This window comes from Carettochelys insculpta, chromosome 9, assembly GCF_033958435.1.
Source record: "Carettochelys insculpta isolate YL-2023 chromosome 9, ASM3395843v1, whole genome shotgun sequence".
Taxonomy (NCBI): domain Eukaryota; kingdom Metazoa; phylum Chordata; order Testudines; family Carettochelyidae; genus Carettochelys; species Carettochelys insculpta.
Genome location: NC_134145.1, coordinates 35,296,750 through 35,313,647, shown reverse-complemented (window position 1 = coordinate 35,313,647; position 16,898 = coordinate 35,296,750). Strand labels below are relative to the sequence as shown.

The 16,898-nt window shown below is 45.8% G+C and overlaps 1 protein-coding gene across 2 annotated transcripts in view; it reads left to right on the top strand.

Moving 5' to 3' along the window:
• Nucleotides 1-3,917: 3,917 nt before the first annotated feature.
• The window catches only part of CNN3 (calponin 3), a 63,256-nt gene continuing 50,275 nt past the window's right edge, over nt 3,918-16,898 (top strand). Inside the window, exon 1 of one of the 2 annotated variants that reach the window (XM_075002875.1) lies at nt 3,918-4,081. In XM_075002875.1, the coding sequence (XP_074858976.1) occupies nt 4,025-4,081 (57 nt within the window). In that variant the 5' untranslated portion in view covers nt 3,918-4,024. Of the gene's footprint in view, nt 4,082-5,090; nt 5,236-16,898 lie in introns of those variants that run through there. The other variant, XM_075002876.1, reaches the window with a different exon arrangement.

The following is a 16,898-nucleotide window of genomic DNA, read 5'->3' as shown; positions in this document are numbered from 1 at the left end:
AGGACTGGTGTCTCTGCCAGGCCCTGCAGTGGCTGAAATAGGGGACTAAATTGGATCATGGAGTCATATGAGCATCCACTTCTCCCAGACAGTGAGGGGCATGCATCATGTCATCCCCGTATAGTTGCTGCTCACTGCTCTGGCTCATTCAGGCTTTAGAGCTGGCAGAGTGAAAGAAAGTACAGTCGTACCCCGAGATATGCCCATTTGGGTTATGAGAATTTGAATTGACGAGGAGTTTCATTTAATACCCCTACTTCTGCTTACAAGGCATTTCCTCAAATTTACGAGGACTGAGTTGGATTTCGTGTGCCTCAGCGAGACGTGGCCGCCCTGCAGTGGGAGAAGGGCCGCGGCTCCAGGCAATGGGTGCCTGCAGCTGCATCCCATCCAGCGCATCTCTCCACAGTGCCTGGCAGCAGTTTCCCAGAGCCTCCAACCTGGCCTTTACCTTGACACTGCTGTGGCTGGTCTGGGTCTCTGCCTTGGCGCTGCAGCAGCGGCACATCCCAGCCCGGCCAGTGGCCGCGGGCTCCCAGGTGCTCCTGCGAGACATGGATGCTGGGCACGCAGCCCATCCTGGCTGCATCCCTGCCGCTCGCCCCCCCGAGCAGCTAGGGGGACACCGCCACCCGCCCTGCACAGCTGTGCCTTGGGTGCCACTCGCCGCCTGCAGCGTTCTGTCGCATTTAGCGCCTGGCTTGTCTGCCGCTGCCGCCTCAGCCACTGCCAGCGGGGCCTCTGTGCTGTGCAGCCTTGCACAAGCCAGTCATTGCCCCTCGCCAACCGGGGGCACCCTGTGCCTGCTTAGCTCCCCGCATGGCCAGTCCCTGGCACTGACCCCTCCCCGCTTAACCTAAGCTGCACTCAGGCTGGGCTGCCTCCCTGTGCCCTGCTCTGCCCTGCCCACCCCCTTGCACTGGCCCCGCTTCTGCCTTGTTACGTTGCGTATGATAACTAATGTTAACTAGTGAAGCAATTGTGTTCATTTTAATGGGATTTGGTGTTGTTTTAGCATAAATGGGTGTAAATTTTGGGGCTCAGGAATGCATAAAATTTTTTCCCATTGAAATTAATAGTAATTACATTTTCAACTTACAAGAATTCACCCTAAGAGGGGTTTTTCAGGACTGAATTACCCTCGTAAGGCGGGGGAAGACTGTAGAGGTCTTCTTGTTCCCTAGCAGCTGGTTCGCTCTCATGCACTGCAGCAACCACTCCAGCCCTTCCTCTGGGATCTGCTATGGTCTTCACACTTTAAGACATGCACACGGGCAGAAACACACTGAGGTTCTGCTCTTGCCCCCATAATATCTTGTGAGAGCAGAAAACACTCTGGTAGATAAGGGCAAGGCAGAAGCATACTCTGTTTATGACTTTACAAAGAGATAGATGCTGAAGAAATAATTCTGATGTCACAAAGGATTATGACTTCACATAGAGATAGCTTCTACTTATCTTTTCCCTTACAAATAATCTTCTTTGTGATAAAGAATGGAGACAAATGATGAATATATAAAAGATTTCCACATAACAAGCCAGATTTCTGAGTATGCAGCAGCTGGTTTGTACCACTCTGGCAGGGTTTATAAGTTTGTGTTGTCAATTGGTGCAAAGCAACCAGAGCACTTTGGTGAATCTAGCTCAAATATTTCTTAATATGGTGTTTTCCAAAGTTTCCCATAAGCCATAAATACACTGATGATCACAGACAACCAAGGACTATTTGAATCTACAATTTGAATGTCAAAACGTGAAAAAAATTAGGCATTGAATATTATATTTTCATAGCAGCCCATGAGAAAAGTACATGTATTTTACAGGTCACAGATTCCCCCAACCACATTTGAGTCTAGAAAGAATGGTCCACCATTCTTTCTAGACTCAAAGGTGGTCACGGGAATTGTTACAGAAGGTCCTAAATCAACTTTAGTTGAAGCTAATGGAAACATTTCCACCACCGTAAACAGGTGTTAGTAGTGTTTTTGAAGCATCTGAAAAGAGCCAGACTAAAATCAGTGTCCAAAAAATTAACTAACCGATCTTATCCTTAACTCATCACTTCCCTCACCTTATTCTTAATTTCTCTCCCTTCTCATCTACAGTACAGTCACTCTAAGCTGGCTAAAGGAGTAATTTTCCTGTTGAGTAGCACAGATGAATTCTGCTTTCCTTTACTTGCAAACAGCTCAAGCTGTTTTACGTCGAGTCTGTAGAGTTGTACTGCAGTTCTAGGTTCAGCTGGTTCATGACACCACCACCACCACAACAAAACTTTTTGGCTATCCGTTGTTTCTCTCAAGATTCTTATGGTCTTTATCCAGTCACACTCGAATGTTTATTGAGATTCACATTGGTTTAAAGAGAACTTTGATCAGCCTTTTATTTGTTTATTGTTGCACATTTACAAGATCCAAAACAAACCAGTCTGTATTGCCAGATATCAAACAAAAAAAAAGTCATCCTGAGCTACTGCCTGCCGGCCTAATCCTGCAAATCTTTATGTACTAAGGAGTGCTATCAAGTATTCACCATTTGACTGACATTTTCTAATGTATTAAATCTGAAATGTGTTTAATTTTATATTTATACTATAGCTTTTAAAAGCTGTGACAATAGCAGAATAATGAGGCAGAAAAAAATTTTGAATAGTCAGTGTGGCATCCTGGAACTATTAATCTGCAAAGAGATTAGCAGAGGAGTGTACAGAATGAGCTCCCATGACTATAAACCTCTAGTAATGGAGATGGAACATAAGAAAAAGTTTATTACTGAGGTAAATATTCAGTACAGTGGGTTGAATTTAGGCAAGTGACTAATGTTAATATTGTAGGGTGAACAGCTGAGTGCTTACTAATTACATCAAACTGAAAAAGGAATGACAGCAGTGAACCTTGTACCATATGTGCTGTATTGTGCAATACTGCAAGCACAGCAATTTGTGCAGGAGCAGGATCGCTCGGAAATTCCCCAGATTATTCTTCTTTCCTAATTTCATTACAGTTGCTCTTCCTCTTCTCCTCTACCTCGACTCCTCCTGCAGTTTTACTTGACTGTGAATTCACTTATTGAAGTTTCAAGAGGATTTGCAAGACTTACAAATCCCATGTGACCATAGTATTGCACATTCACTTCTTCAGAACTCCATGAATAGAGATATTGAACTATGATTGGTTAGGTCCTCAGTAATTATTTCTATTCCTTTTGCATACAGACAGAGTTGAAACATTGCAGTGAAAGGAAAAGTAAAGGTGAAACCTTGAAATATTGTAATGGCTCAAAAGAATAAATCGGGCAAAATACATGCACTGACATACTGTATAGCAATCATCACAATGTGGTGCTTAGGATAGTGAGGCATTTGGTAAGTCTTTTGAATCGGCCAAGATTTGTCATGGTGGCGAGAAGCACAAGATCGGACATCGGCATGAGATAATACTCCAGCTCCCATAACTCCTCCCTTTGTATCCCTTGGAGTCTTTCTGAGGGTCCCGTCAAAGCAGGCAATGATTTCCTATGTGATTAATACGTCTCTCTCTCTGTAGCGATGAAGCATGTGTTAAAAATTAGTGGCCCTTCAAACTCCGCAGGCAGGACCCAGGGCACGGCAATGATTTTTCCACAGCGCTGCCGCACGCTTTCAGCGGCTGCGGATTCTTTCCTGCTGACGTTTCCCCGCGGACTTGGCAGAGCTGCTGAGCAGACCGCGCTCCCTTTCCACAACTCCCCGCCGCCCCACGTCTCCACTACGCGCGCACGCGCACCCCTCTCCCCAGCAGGTGCCCAGCCGCGCGACATCACTCTCGGCCCTGCCACGCCCACGCCCTCACCTACCCGAGCGCCGCTCGCTCCCAGCCAAGCGCCCGGCCGGGCTCCGATTGGCCGCGGGCTGCACCAATGGCGGCTGGGGGGGGGCTGCGCGCGGGAGGGACTAGAACTTTCCGCGGCCGGGCCGGAGCTGGACTGTCCTCAGCCTAGCCGAGCGCAGGGAGTGGCTGCTACTCGCCGGGGACACGGACCCGCCATGACTCACTTCAACAAGGGCCCTTCGTACGGGCTCTCCGCCGAGGTCAAGAACAAGGTAGGGGCCGGGCGGCTTTGGGTGGGATCGGCGGGGGAGGCGCCCTCTGGCTGAGGGGCTGCTCGTCCCACCCGAGCTCTTTCCGCTGGGACAGGGGCGGGGTCCTTCATTGTCTCCCGGCCCGGCCGGCCTCGTCCCTCGCTCCATCTGGCTCCGTCCGAGGCGCGCCAGACAAAGGCGGGGAGGCTCCCTGGCTGGCTGCGGCAGGGTCCCCCGGGAGTCTGGGGCTGGAGGCCGGTTCCCGGCGGCGCGGCGAGGTGGCGCAGGCCCTGCTGAGCAGTGAATTTGTCACGAAAGCGCCTTAGGCGGGTTGCTTCATTTCGCCGGGACGTGGGAAGCCTGGCGAGGCTCTGCGCTGCTCGGGCCGGGAGTGCCTAGGCTCCGTCCCGGCGAGCCTGGGGCAGCCTGGTCAGTTTTGGCCCGCCCGGGGTACGTCTGCTAGTCCGTGAGTGGCGTTGTCACTGAGGGCGCCCTGCTGGTACTCTTATTGTCCCCCCTAGAGTTTCCCAGGGGCCGCGGGACTTGTCTTACGGGTCTGTATCATTGTGTAACATAACCAGCGCCCTCCGCTACCTTCTCCTCCTCCCCCAACAGGGGGATCCGTCCTTCTCCTGCGCCACTGCTCGTGCCCCCGCCCCCCAACCTGGCCTTGCCATTCTTGCATGCGCTCTCCCGCCCCGGCCTTTCCAGTCGGCAGCGGCAGCTTGCTCAGGGAATGAAGTGCCTGGCGGCCCTGTGAGGCTGGGGTTTGAAGGCTCTCCCCGTTCGATGTGCGAGTGAGGGATGGAGAAAGGCAGCCGAGGGGTTGGGTGATATCCGTCTCCGTGACTTTCAGTGGCGACCCCTTTGGTCTGGGAAACAGATGAGGAACAATTCCAGCCCCGAGCTCCGACACATTCCAATCACATTACATCATGGGGTGCTGAGGAGAGACCGGCCAATCGGCGTGGGCGCTGTGCACAGAATGCTCATTGTCTCCTCCGCGGCTCCAGCCGAAAGGGGGTGGGGTGAAGAGACGCACAAAGGAGGACTCGGGAGTTTTGGAGTGGCGGCAGCTACTGCTGCTGGGGTTTTAGTTTCCGCTGGTCTCCTGGGGAAATAAAGCATTTCAGGATTGCCACCATCGCATTCATCTCATCGCCTAATGCGAGAAGGTATGCTCCCGTGGCACCTACACCACAATAAAACCTGATCGTGCAGTAGTATATTCATGGCAGAGACACATGGTACAGATAAAAAGAAGTCCTGTGGCAGCTTACAGACTAGCAGATACTTCGGAGCATAAGCTTTGGTGGGCAAAGACCTACTTCATGAGATGCATCTTATGCTCCAATATACCTATTAGTCTACAAGATACCAAGGGACTTGTTGGTTTTTGAAGATACAGTTACTTGGTAATGGTACAGATAGTACTAATTCAGCATTGGTTTCTCATTTTAATAATTATTTTAACCTGTTCACAAAATGTACCTGAAAATACCTCTCAAACCATCTGTGTTTTGATATTAAAACACTTCTAACAGTAGCAGGGCTGCTTCTATATATCCTTAGACCTTTGAGCATAGTTTTTCAGATTTTCTTCTGTCCAGGTTTGATTTCACTGTTCTTTTCTGTTGTTGTTCTCTGTGAGAGATGCTTTTGTTAGTACTTTAACACAGGCAAAAAGCTTTTTAATACAAACTACACTACAAAATACAACCAGGTTGTTTACTTGGTAACTGGTTGTTTGTTTAACTTGTTTATAAAGTACCAAACCAGCATCACATTAAACAACCTAACATGCTTTTCTGCTACTGATTGATAGTGTAGTGGCATCTAAAGTAAACATGCAGCTGTTAAATTTGAGTAGCCCAAAATATGTAGAGGATTTTAAAAACATCCAAAGTATAATTTTTCCTTGATATCTATGGATTTTGAACATAGCTATATTTAGCTAAGCCTAGGGGAGTCTGGCTAAGCAGATGACTATTTCAAGACTTTTTTCATATTAGTCTAGTAAAGCTAGGGGAATATTAAGGTTCTTGGCTGTTCAAAGAAATTATTTTTACAAGTTGAGTTTTATATATGTGAAGGGGTAAAGAAGCTTTGTGGTTTTTCTTCCACTTCTAGTCATCAGCTTCTTTAAACTACTGGGCCCCATGACTGTCTGACAGCAGCCTATAATAGTATAAAATAATAAAACCATGGAACCCATTTCCAGAGAGACTCAATGTTTCACCCTGCTGAGTCCTTGTTATATCTGATTAAAGAACTGGTTTCTCCACTTTCTTCAATAGGCTTGCTTTCCTGAAAAGATTCCATCCTTGTACATTCTGACTTGTGACTTCACCCAGTAATGTCTCAAAAGTCACTAACACAAAGGATGATATTAGAACGGAGCTAGTTTTCTTTCTTTTGTGGCACTGGGCATCTGTTCTCAGAATTTTTTGTCCTCAATGCCTTGTGTTTGATCTCTGCAAGGTAGTGCAGTCAGACTTAAAACCTGTTTCCGAATTGGAATATTATAAGCAGATATGGGTGACGTACTCTAGAGCCTTAGCATTCTGAATATGAGTTACAAACTGTCTGTCAACGGCATACCTCCATTTGGAACCAGAAGTATGCAGCCGAGCAGCAGAGACCTTCCCTCTTGCTCTGAAAAAGCAAATGTGAATAGTATTGTTTAAACTATATTTAAAAAAAAGGAACACGGTATTTCTTCTGCAAAGTGAAGTTTCAAAGCTGTATTAATGCAGTGTTCATTTGTAATTCTCAACAAAATGGTTTGGGTGTTCTTTAAATAATTCACAAACATTTGACAGTTACGAAAAACCTCCATTCCTGAAGAGTTGGTAACTCTGAGGTTCTACTATAGGTTTTCCCCTTGTATAAAGATCCAGAGTGCTAGGAAGAAATGACCATACAAAGGTCCAGGTGGTACTTTTTCCCCAAACTTCTTGTGTTTTGAGACTGGCCTTTGTTTATCAGTTGCCTGATTCATATTTATGACTTTATTGCCCCAGTTTGGTGAACCTTTCAGTTGTGCTTCCTAAAAATATTCATGCATATGGCAAACATTCAATGTTTCCTTAAATTTGCTGCTAGTTTCATTTTGGCACTATTTGCCCTCAGCTGAGACAAGTAGTCATTATTGAATTGAAATACAGTAAGGTCTCAAGAGTACGTGACCTCAGAATGCGTGACCCCACTCTTACACATCTGCCCCGACCTCCACCCCCACCCCGGTGTGGTTTAAACCACCTGTGAACAGCTCTGGTTCAAGCTGCCCCCACCTCCCCACGGGGCTCCGGTGCAACCCGCCTGCTGGTTCACAAGCTGCCCTACCCTGCCCCGTGTAGCACCAGTGCGACCCGCCCCCTGGCTCGCAAGCTGACCCCCCCCCCCCCCACTGGCTCACAAGCTACTCTACCCCACTCCACATGGCACCAGTGTGACATGCACACACACCTCCCCATCCCAGCTCACAAGCTGCCTGCCTGCCCGCTCGCCCCTCCCTGTTTGGCTCCAACTTGACACCCCCTTCAGCTCACAAGCTGCCCCTCCCACCCCTCAAGACTCCGGTGCAACCCACCCCTGCCAACTTGCAACCTGCCCTCCCTGTGTGTCTCTGGTGTGACCCCCTCCCCACCAGCCGGCTCAGATGCCCGCCCCCACCCCCATGGCTCTGGCGCAACCTCTCCTGCCAGCTCACCACCCAGGCACAGCTCTGGTTCTGGCTCAGTTCCCTGCCGCTCCGCTCCTCTCCTCCCCTCCCCCCCCCGCCAAGCTCACCACCCATGCTCAACTCCACCCCTCACCCCCCTGCAGCCCTAACCCACCCCAGGCTTAGCTCACTGCCCCAACCCAGTGCCAGGTTTAACCCTCGCCAACTGCTCCCCCGCCCTGGCCCAGTACCTACCTTTCAGCTGCTTCCCCAGCTGCAGAACATGTGTTCTGCTGGGGGAAAAAGCCAGACCCCATCTTGCGTGAAATCCGGGTTTACATGAGGGTGCGTGGAACGGAACCCTCATGTACCCTGAGACCTTACGGTACTCAAAAGCCATTTCCCTCGTGAAGGACTATTGCTGTGCCTGGATAAACGCAATACACTGGGCTGCAGTTGAGCTGGGTAAAGAAGTCTGTTGATTTGGTTTTATCATCTCATTTAGCATTGTAGCAGTTATAAAAGATGTTCCAAAGGTGTTCCAAAAGCATTATTTGATTTATGTTCTGCAGCTGGGGAAGCAGCAGAAAGGTAAGTCCTTGGGTGCGGGGCGGGGGGGCAGTTGGGGAGGGTTAAGGCTGGCGGTGGATTGGGGCAATGGGAGGCAGGTATGGGTGTAAGCCTGGGGCTGTGGGAGGCAAGGGGAGGAGTTGAGCTGAAGCCGTGCGCAGAGTGGTGAGTCGGAGCCCAGCTTGGGGGTGGTGGTGTTGAACGGGGCCACGCATATGGGGGGTTTGAAGTGGGGCTGTGTGCAGGGTGGGGAGGTGAACTGGGCTGTTGGGGGGGGGGGTGAGCTGGGGCCACAGGCAGGGATGAGTGGAGCTGGTGTGGGGTGGGCTGAGCTGGGCTGTGCTGATCTGGGAAGGTGGGGGTTGAGCCATGGCCAGTGGGGAGTGAATTAAGAGCAACTGGAAATGGTGCATTTCCAGGGTGTACTGAAGAATCTGGGGTCAGCTGTATAAGAGCGGATGTGTGTACTCTGGGTTTGCATAGTCTGAGACCTTACTGTATTTAGCTCTAACTCCTTGTTTACTTAAACAAAACAAAGGAGCAGAAATTTAGCATTTTAAAGACTAACAAAATGATTTATTCGGTGATGAGCTTTTGTGGGAGAGACCAACTTCTTCAGAACAACTTAATTTCCAATACAGATTTAAATAAGTACAGAGAACTGAAAAGGAAAAAAAAAAAAATGCAATAAAAACTGACATCAAATGGGATAGAAGGAAGGGGGTGAGAAGTGGGGGGGTGTTAACTGTCCTGTCTGGGATAATTCCGACAGAAGGGAAGCAGCCCTTGTAATGTATGAATTAGTTGATGTCTCTCTTCATACCACATGTTAGTGTGACATTTGCATATGTGCTCATCAACTCCATGTTTACTTGAGAACTTGTCCCCTCCCCCCAGCCTTTTAGTCATTAGTAAGAGAGAGCGAGCCTTGCTAGTCTATATACTATCAAAACAAACAAGTGGTAAAGTAGTACTTTAAACACTAATGATCGAGTGGTTCCTCAGTTTCTTAGAGAGCGTATTGCATATATGCTCGTTGTAGTAGGTGTAATAGGTTGATTGTAATGGGTTTTTCACTGTCAGTCCCTTGGGTACAATGTCCATTTTCTTGCATTTGGAGAGAAAGATGGTGTCTGTCTGGATCTGGGCAAGTTGTTTCATGTAGTTGAGGGATCTCCATTCCAAATGGCTAAATGTAATGTCTTGCATGTTGAATAGTAAGAGAGAGAAAGCAGTGATAGTCTATATACTATCAAAACAAAAGAGCAGTAAAGTAGCACTTTAAAGACTAGTCTCTTTAAAGTGCTGCTTTACTGCTTTTTTGTTCTTAGTCATTATTTGTTAGGTGTTTTGTCTCTGTTATGGAAAGCCTACCCCCCATTCAAACAGATGCCTTATACTTTAATGTAGCAGAGGTACTCTAAAGCCTTGTCTACACAAGAAAATTTCACTTAGCTAGCTCTGTTCAACCCCTTTGTGTGGCTGCTGTTTCAATTTAAGAATATCTTCTGTTAATTTAGCTGAAGTTGATCTACTACTGGCCTAAATTAAACTGATACAAACTACTCTAACCAAAATAAAGCAGCTAAATCACTTTGTACCAATTTAAATCTGTTTATAATTTTCTTTTGTAGGCAAGGTCTCGGAACAAAGATTGATTCCATATTTTCTTTCCTTCAAAAGACTGGGCAGAATATTTCTGTGGTACCAGTAATAAAGTGAGTCCAAATAAACAAAGTGGGTGCCAAGCAAAACTATACTCAGTCACGATACAAACTTTGCCTGACATTCTACTTCCCTCTCAGTGTTATGTTACAAATGAAATGGCTTGCATTTGGCAGGAGTCTGTGCTTCTGCCTTGTGGAAAACATAAGGTGCCAGACAGTGCACCGGGAAAAAGAGGAATTACTTTCTTGCTACAGCAGGGCCACTTCTCTGGCTCTTTGCAGTTTTTCTGCTTTCCCTCTAAACCCAACAAATGAAGCAGACCTTTTCCCCTTTTTGTTTCATGCCTTTTGGTTTACTTCTGGGTATGTGGGGCATCTACTAAGTTTTTTAGGACATGTTGACGGGTGCCAGCAAGTGCCATTCTCAAAATGCTGTATGTTACTCCTTTCTATTGGGGATAGTGGGTTTTTGATACTTCTAAATATTTTAAATTTCACACAACTGAGAGGAGGAATAGATGCGAAGGGAGAATTTTGAACTTTAATTGGGGTGGGGGTGAAGAGTGTGAGCATGGGTGTTATATTTCCTGTATGTTACCTCTAGTTTCCATACTGTGCTTGGCAAAAACAATCTGCTTCAGCAGGAAATTGACACAAGAATGGTCTTTGTGACCCACGTTGAAGTTACTATGTTTGGGGTATCCTCTCTGCAGCTTAACCTCAAAAGAGTGAGTGCAAGGAGTCATGGGCATGGGTGTGAATTGTTTTAATTTTAGTCTGAAATTTGTTGTTAAAACATCATCTTGATTTTCAAAGCTTCTTTTCTTTCCAAGTGTTCAGTAGTGGAAATTTCCCTGGTGCTCTCCCCAAGGAGAAAACTTGAAAGAATTTGTGAAGTTTTTAGTTGTGATATCTTCAGTTATTGTAGGTCAGACTCAAAATCCAGAACTTAGTTCTTTGTGCACAAATGACCTCTTTTGAATATGTAAATATACTATTTTTACAATCTCTACTTTGGAGTTCCTTTTTAAAGCTTATGCTTTAGTGATTTTAGGAACAGGTTAAAGTCTTGGGTGCCTCTAGCTGACCTCCTTTTCTCTCCCTAACCTTGATTCCAGTATTCTTGCTCTACCTATTGCAAAAATAAACTTTTCACTACTGTGTGTGTATCTTCAGTATTTTATATATTTCTTTTCCATGCTCTGTTACAGTTCCCTTGTGTAAAAATTGGGCATCTTTACCTTCTTACAGCAACAGAGGATTGCAGTTATGGTGCTTGCACAGTACATCTTTGGTAGCATCATCTAGTGGAGTTTAATGAAAATGAACAGTTTTTGTAGATCTCCCTGCACTCATGTTGTTTCTGGGGCTATGTTTACACTACGGAGCTCCTTCAAAAGAAATTTTTCCGGAAGATCTCTTCTGAAAAAACTCTTTTTTTTTTTTTTTTTGAAAGAGTGCGTCCACACAGAAGTTGATTGGAAAAAAAATTGATCTGCTCTTTCAAAAGAGTGGGGGCTATGTGGCCCCTCTTTATCAAATGAACAGCCCGGGGATTGAAAAATCTGGTGCCATGAGGACTGGTCTTTCAAAAAAAAAAATAGCGGTGGGGTGGGGGGGAGGGCTTCTATGCACGTTTTTTTCCAAAGAATCTTTTGGAAAAAGGCACTTTTCCCTCATCTGGGAGAAGGAAGAGGGACACCGGAAAAAGTGGTGGTCTTCTGATTTACTACTGAAAAAATGCCTTTTGTGTATAGATGTCTTGCAAGATTTTTCGAAGCAGCCCCAGCTTTTTAGAAAGAACTCATTAGTGTAGACCTAGCCTGGATGAGTTATATGTAAAGATAGAGGTGATCTAAAAGTGTAGGGTTTCTGTAGTCTGTCTTCCCCCTCCTTGTGTGAAGTAAATGTGTACATTAACACTTATAAAAAAAAAAAATGCAAAAGATTTTTAATGTCTTAAATACATTTTTAGTTTGAGTTATAGTCCAAGCCTTTGTTTTTTTTAATGTGTGTGGAGCATGTGAAATCTCACATTTTAAGTGCACTATTCCCTTTTGAAATCCAAAGAGATTTCAGAGTAGATAGTGATGTTCTTATGACTTAAAAAAAAAAAAAAAAAGGGGGGGGGAGTTCAGTCATAGTTTCATCTCATTGTAGCCCCTTAAATGGGTAAAGATTTGCTAACTAAACAGCAGTGTGATTTTTGTATCATGCAAATACATTATTCATCTCACTTTCATAGTTTGTTTCCTAAGGAACTGTGAACTCTTTGGGTCCTTAAGTAGAAGGAATTATAATCCTTGTACTCTGTACTTTGGTAATAAGGGGCTGCAGTGGAAATAAGTTTGTGGTTGTGAAGTGTCTTTGTGGTTTGACGTGTTTAAATCTAATATATGTATATATAAATTGTCTCTCTTGCCCCTTATTAGCAGTTATTCCTAAACATTGTGTGCATTTGCTGATATGTAGGGATTATGGTATATTGACCAAAACATTTTAAATTGCTTTAGTGGATGTTTAGCTATGTGCAATATTTGGGTGCAGTGGACCCAGCTCAGGAAGAGATGGTGCATAATTATCAGCATATTTTTGAAGACAACAATTGAATAAGAAATAAGTTACAAAATGTAGATATGGTGCTAAGTTCTCTGTAAGCTGTTCAAGGTGGGGACCTGCCTCCACCCTGCCATAACCTCAGGAAGGATGGGCCTGAACCTGGCACCTCTCCCCATGACCTGAATGCAACTGTGGCTGTCTGGTCCCACACATCTGCAGCTGGAGCACCCAAGCCGCACCCCGCTAGAAACCCAGGGCAAAGGGAAGGGTACCTGTCCTGCAGTTCCAGCCCATGAGGTGCCATAGTGCAGAAAAGTGCCTCCTGCCTCCCCCACCTGTGCATTTGATGCTTTAAGGTGAGGAAGCTGGGGTGAGTTCTCTCCAGGGCTACTGTGAGGAGAGCATCCCCCATCAGCCCAGGCCCTTCAAATTGGCTTCAGCCTACAACCCAAACCCTATGCCTTAGCCCTTGCACCCCAATCTTCTGTGGCAGCCTTGAGCCTCTTATCCCCAACGCCACCCCAGAGCCTGCACATGCAGCCAGCATCCTTACACTCTTGCACCCCAACTCTCTGCCCAGGCGTGAACCTACTCCATGTTTGGAACCCATGGTGCCTCCCATTCCATTGCCACATGAATTTTGTTGCGGCCTGATATGATGGTGTGTCACATCACCACCTCCATATTGGTGCATATAACAAAAATAATTCTGCTTGTGTGTGTGGAAAAACATAGGCAACACTGGTATGGTGGTATAGTGACTCTAACAGAATGCAAACTTAGTTATAATGCATTTAGCTTATGCTATCCAAGGTATATGTATTAATTATATACATTTACATCACCTAACATTGAAAATTTCTCTATTTTTTGAGAACAACAACAAGTCTTGTGGCACCTTATAGACTAACGGGTATTTTGGAGCATAAGATTTTGTGGGTAAAGACCCACTTCATCAGATGCATGAGAGCGGGTGTGGTTTCAGATGGGTACTTAAAAAGTGGGGTCCTAGTAAAAGGGGGAGGGCCAGAGCTGACAAGGTCTATTCAGCAAGGTGGAAATGGCCCAGTATCAACAGTACTTATCAAAGGAGGAAGAAACAAGTCAGATCAACCAGGGGGATGTGAGCCTGTTAGTCTATAAGGTGCCACAAGACTTCTTGTTGTTCTTGAAGCTACAGACTAACACGGCTACCTCTCTGATACTTGTCACCATGCAAGGCACTCTATTTTTTTTGAATTGAAGTTAAGGTGAATGTCCAAAGATCAATGTAGCTAAACAAATGAATTGTCAGAGTAGTGCAGCTTACACAGGATATTCTATCTTGGGTGTCAGCAACCCCTGGCATGGGTGCCAAATGTGACACAGGAAGTGGAAACTCATGCCTGTCTCCTCCTCTTCTCCATGCAGTTGGAAGCTTGCTCACAGCCTGTGGATTAACAAAAGACCAGCTAATGGTACCAAACATCACCTTAATAGTAAAGCTCTTTATCTTAATGAAGCTTTGTAAGTAGGGATGTTGGTGACTTTAAAAGTATCACCGGCACTCAGACTCGGAAAGGTTTCTGACCCATCGTTTCCACCCTTTCTAATAATGAGCGGTAGTAGACACACAGCATAAGTAGATATAAGTTACATTGCTCCAGGGTGTGCCTAAGCCAACCCCGAATTGATGGAAGTTTCATTGACCCAAGTGCTGGTGTGGACAACGCTATCAGCTGGAGAGCTTTTCCTATTGACTTAATTATTCCAGACCCAGCAAGCAGCTATAGTTAAGTCAATGAGAGAGTTTGCTGCCATTGGCTTAGAGCAGGATAGCTAAAACTGGGGGATGATTTAGAACAGCAGGGGTTCAGATAACCATGCAGGTATGCAGAGGTCTTCTAGAGGGTACATCAATTCCTTTACATATTTGCATAGTTTTACAAGAGGGTACATGCATAAAAAGCACTAGCTAAGTGGGTATAAACTTAAAATTTCAGACAGATGAACTTACTCATACTTCTCTATAGACTTTACATGTCCATGTGTGCATGATTCTCATTTTTACCATATAATTATCAAAATCACCTGGACAGTAAGCAATTTTTCAATAGTGTGTAGTGGTACTTGTATTTTGTCAGCTAGTCTTTTTTAAAAGAGGTGTATACCCCCAAGTTATAAGAAAAGTCCTATTGCTGAGAGGGCTACAGTAGTCTGGAAAGGTTGAGAGGCATTGCTTATTCTTTTTTAAAAAAAAACAAACAAACAAAAAACAAAAAAAAAAAACCCACAAGATTATAATCCTTACTTTTATGATCTTCTTAACTAACCCCTATCTTTCAGAGCTGGTCTAGTAACTTTATTCTTTTTATAAGCATAGGACCTAGCCCAGCAGCCCTATTAGTGGGCCACCCCATTGCTAGACACTGTACAAATATAGTCCCTCCTCCAAGGAGTTTACAGCTTAAACTATAAAACAAGAGACAAAAGAAGTATACAGACAGTTGGAAGAGTACAAGTGAACAGTGAGACTGTACTGATCAGCAGGATAGGCAGCGATATCAGCAGCCTGTCCCATGTCAAGTTTTTGTCTAGGCAGCATAGCAAAGGAGGTTTAATTGTAAGATCAGCCTTTGTTCCACTGAGGGCAGGTGTATGCTACAGAGGAAAGTTGAATTAAGGTACTTGGTTTCAGCTATGTTCATTATGTAGCTGAAGTCGATGCACCTTAATTCGGACATCCATGCTGTCTCCATTAAGGGACATTGATTAGATCCAACACTACCTTTGACTTCCTTACTTCTAACGGAAGGGCAGGAATACCATGATCGATGGGGGTACCCTGTAAATTCAATTTAGCCCATCGCACTGAGTGCACTAAATTGAACTCCAGAAGATTGACCGTGGTAGGATTGATCTTCCCTTTAGTGCTGCAGTGTCCAGTATGATGTCCATTCGCCACATGTGGCAAACTGGACAGTGTAATATGGTGAATGTCATCTTAGAGCCGCACACATGGAGCACCCTCTGTGCATGCGCCCCCACCACTTGCTGGGACACGACTGGCAGCAGTGGAGGGGTGTCATCCTGCAGCTGGGTCAAGCAGCGTGGCTCTTGGTACTGGTGCCATGTGACTCTTGGGACAAGGTGTCAAGGATCAGAGGGGTAGCCGTGTTAGTCTGAATCTGCAAAAGCAACGAGGGGTCCTGTGGCACCTTATAGACGAACAGAAATGTATGAGCATAAGCTTTCGTGGGCAAAGACCCACTTCGTCAGATCCACTCCTGCATCTGACGAAGGGGGTCTTTTTCCGTTTGTCTATAACGTGCCACAGGACCCCTTTTTGGGATAAGGTGGCTCCCGTGAGTCACCCAGGGTGGGAAGTAGGGTGCCTGGCTGCAGGGCTGGGGTGGTGGAGGGCATTTGGAGATGAGTTCAATTGCTTTTGGACACTACTGCTTTAGTGTGGTGTACCTTCTGTTTCTATTTTTTTCTGCCCATCAGCTCCTCCATATATATATTTGGGCTTTCTCATGCTGCCTCTTGTGCATAATCAGTCTCTAGGAAAAAGTGATGCAGGCACCACCTTACTCCCCAAATATTTCCTTAAAACTCACTTCTGACTACCATGCTTACAGAAATCTTCCTGCTGAGAGCAACTTGGTAGGTGGTGAAAAATGACCATCTCTTCTGCCTTTCTCTGGCTCCAGCAGCGCCAGCCAGGAGCTGCTGTGTTTGGGTGAGAGGTGTGCATCTCTGGCCCCAGCAGCAGCTTATGCCCTGAGCCTGCTCCTGCATAGTAAGCCTCTTGGCCGCAGTCTGAAGCCCCCTACTGCACCCAGAACACCTCATCTACAGCCCTGCTCCGGAGCTCTCGCTCATCATTTCCATAGTAGTGCACATGACAGAGGGAACACTGGTTGTGACACCCTACTGTCTAGTCAAACCCGTGTGGCAATGTTTGTGATGAGCCAAAGGCTAATCTTGTTTGAGAAGAAATTCAGTACAGACTTGGGAATTTAACAGATTTGAGGAGTACAGATATATTGGTATCTCACCATATATTAATGACTAGAATTATCAGGTAATTCTTGAAATTACTGGGAGACTTTTGAAAAATCTTGGAGGAATGGCTATGTTAGTCTGTCGGCTACAGGCCTCCTTGTTGAAGGACATGGTTAGAATAAAGCAGTAAAAATGGTGACTGTCAAAGCTTTCAAGGTTGCTAATGTTCGGGTGCGCTTGTGGGGTCTGGGCAGGAGATAGGGTGCGGGAGGGGACTCAGGGTTTGGGGGTGAGGTCTAACAGGGAGGTAGGATGGTGGATGGGGCTGGGGCTGGAGCAGGGGTTTGGGGTGGGGGACACGTATCTAAGACATCTCTCCTTTTGGTGAGGT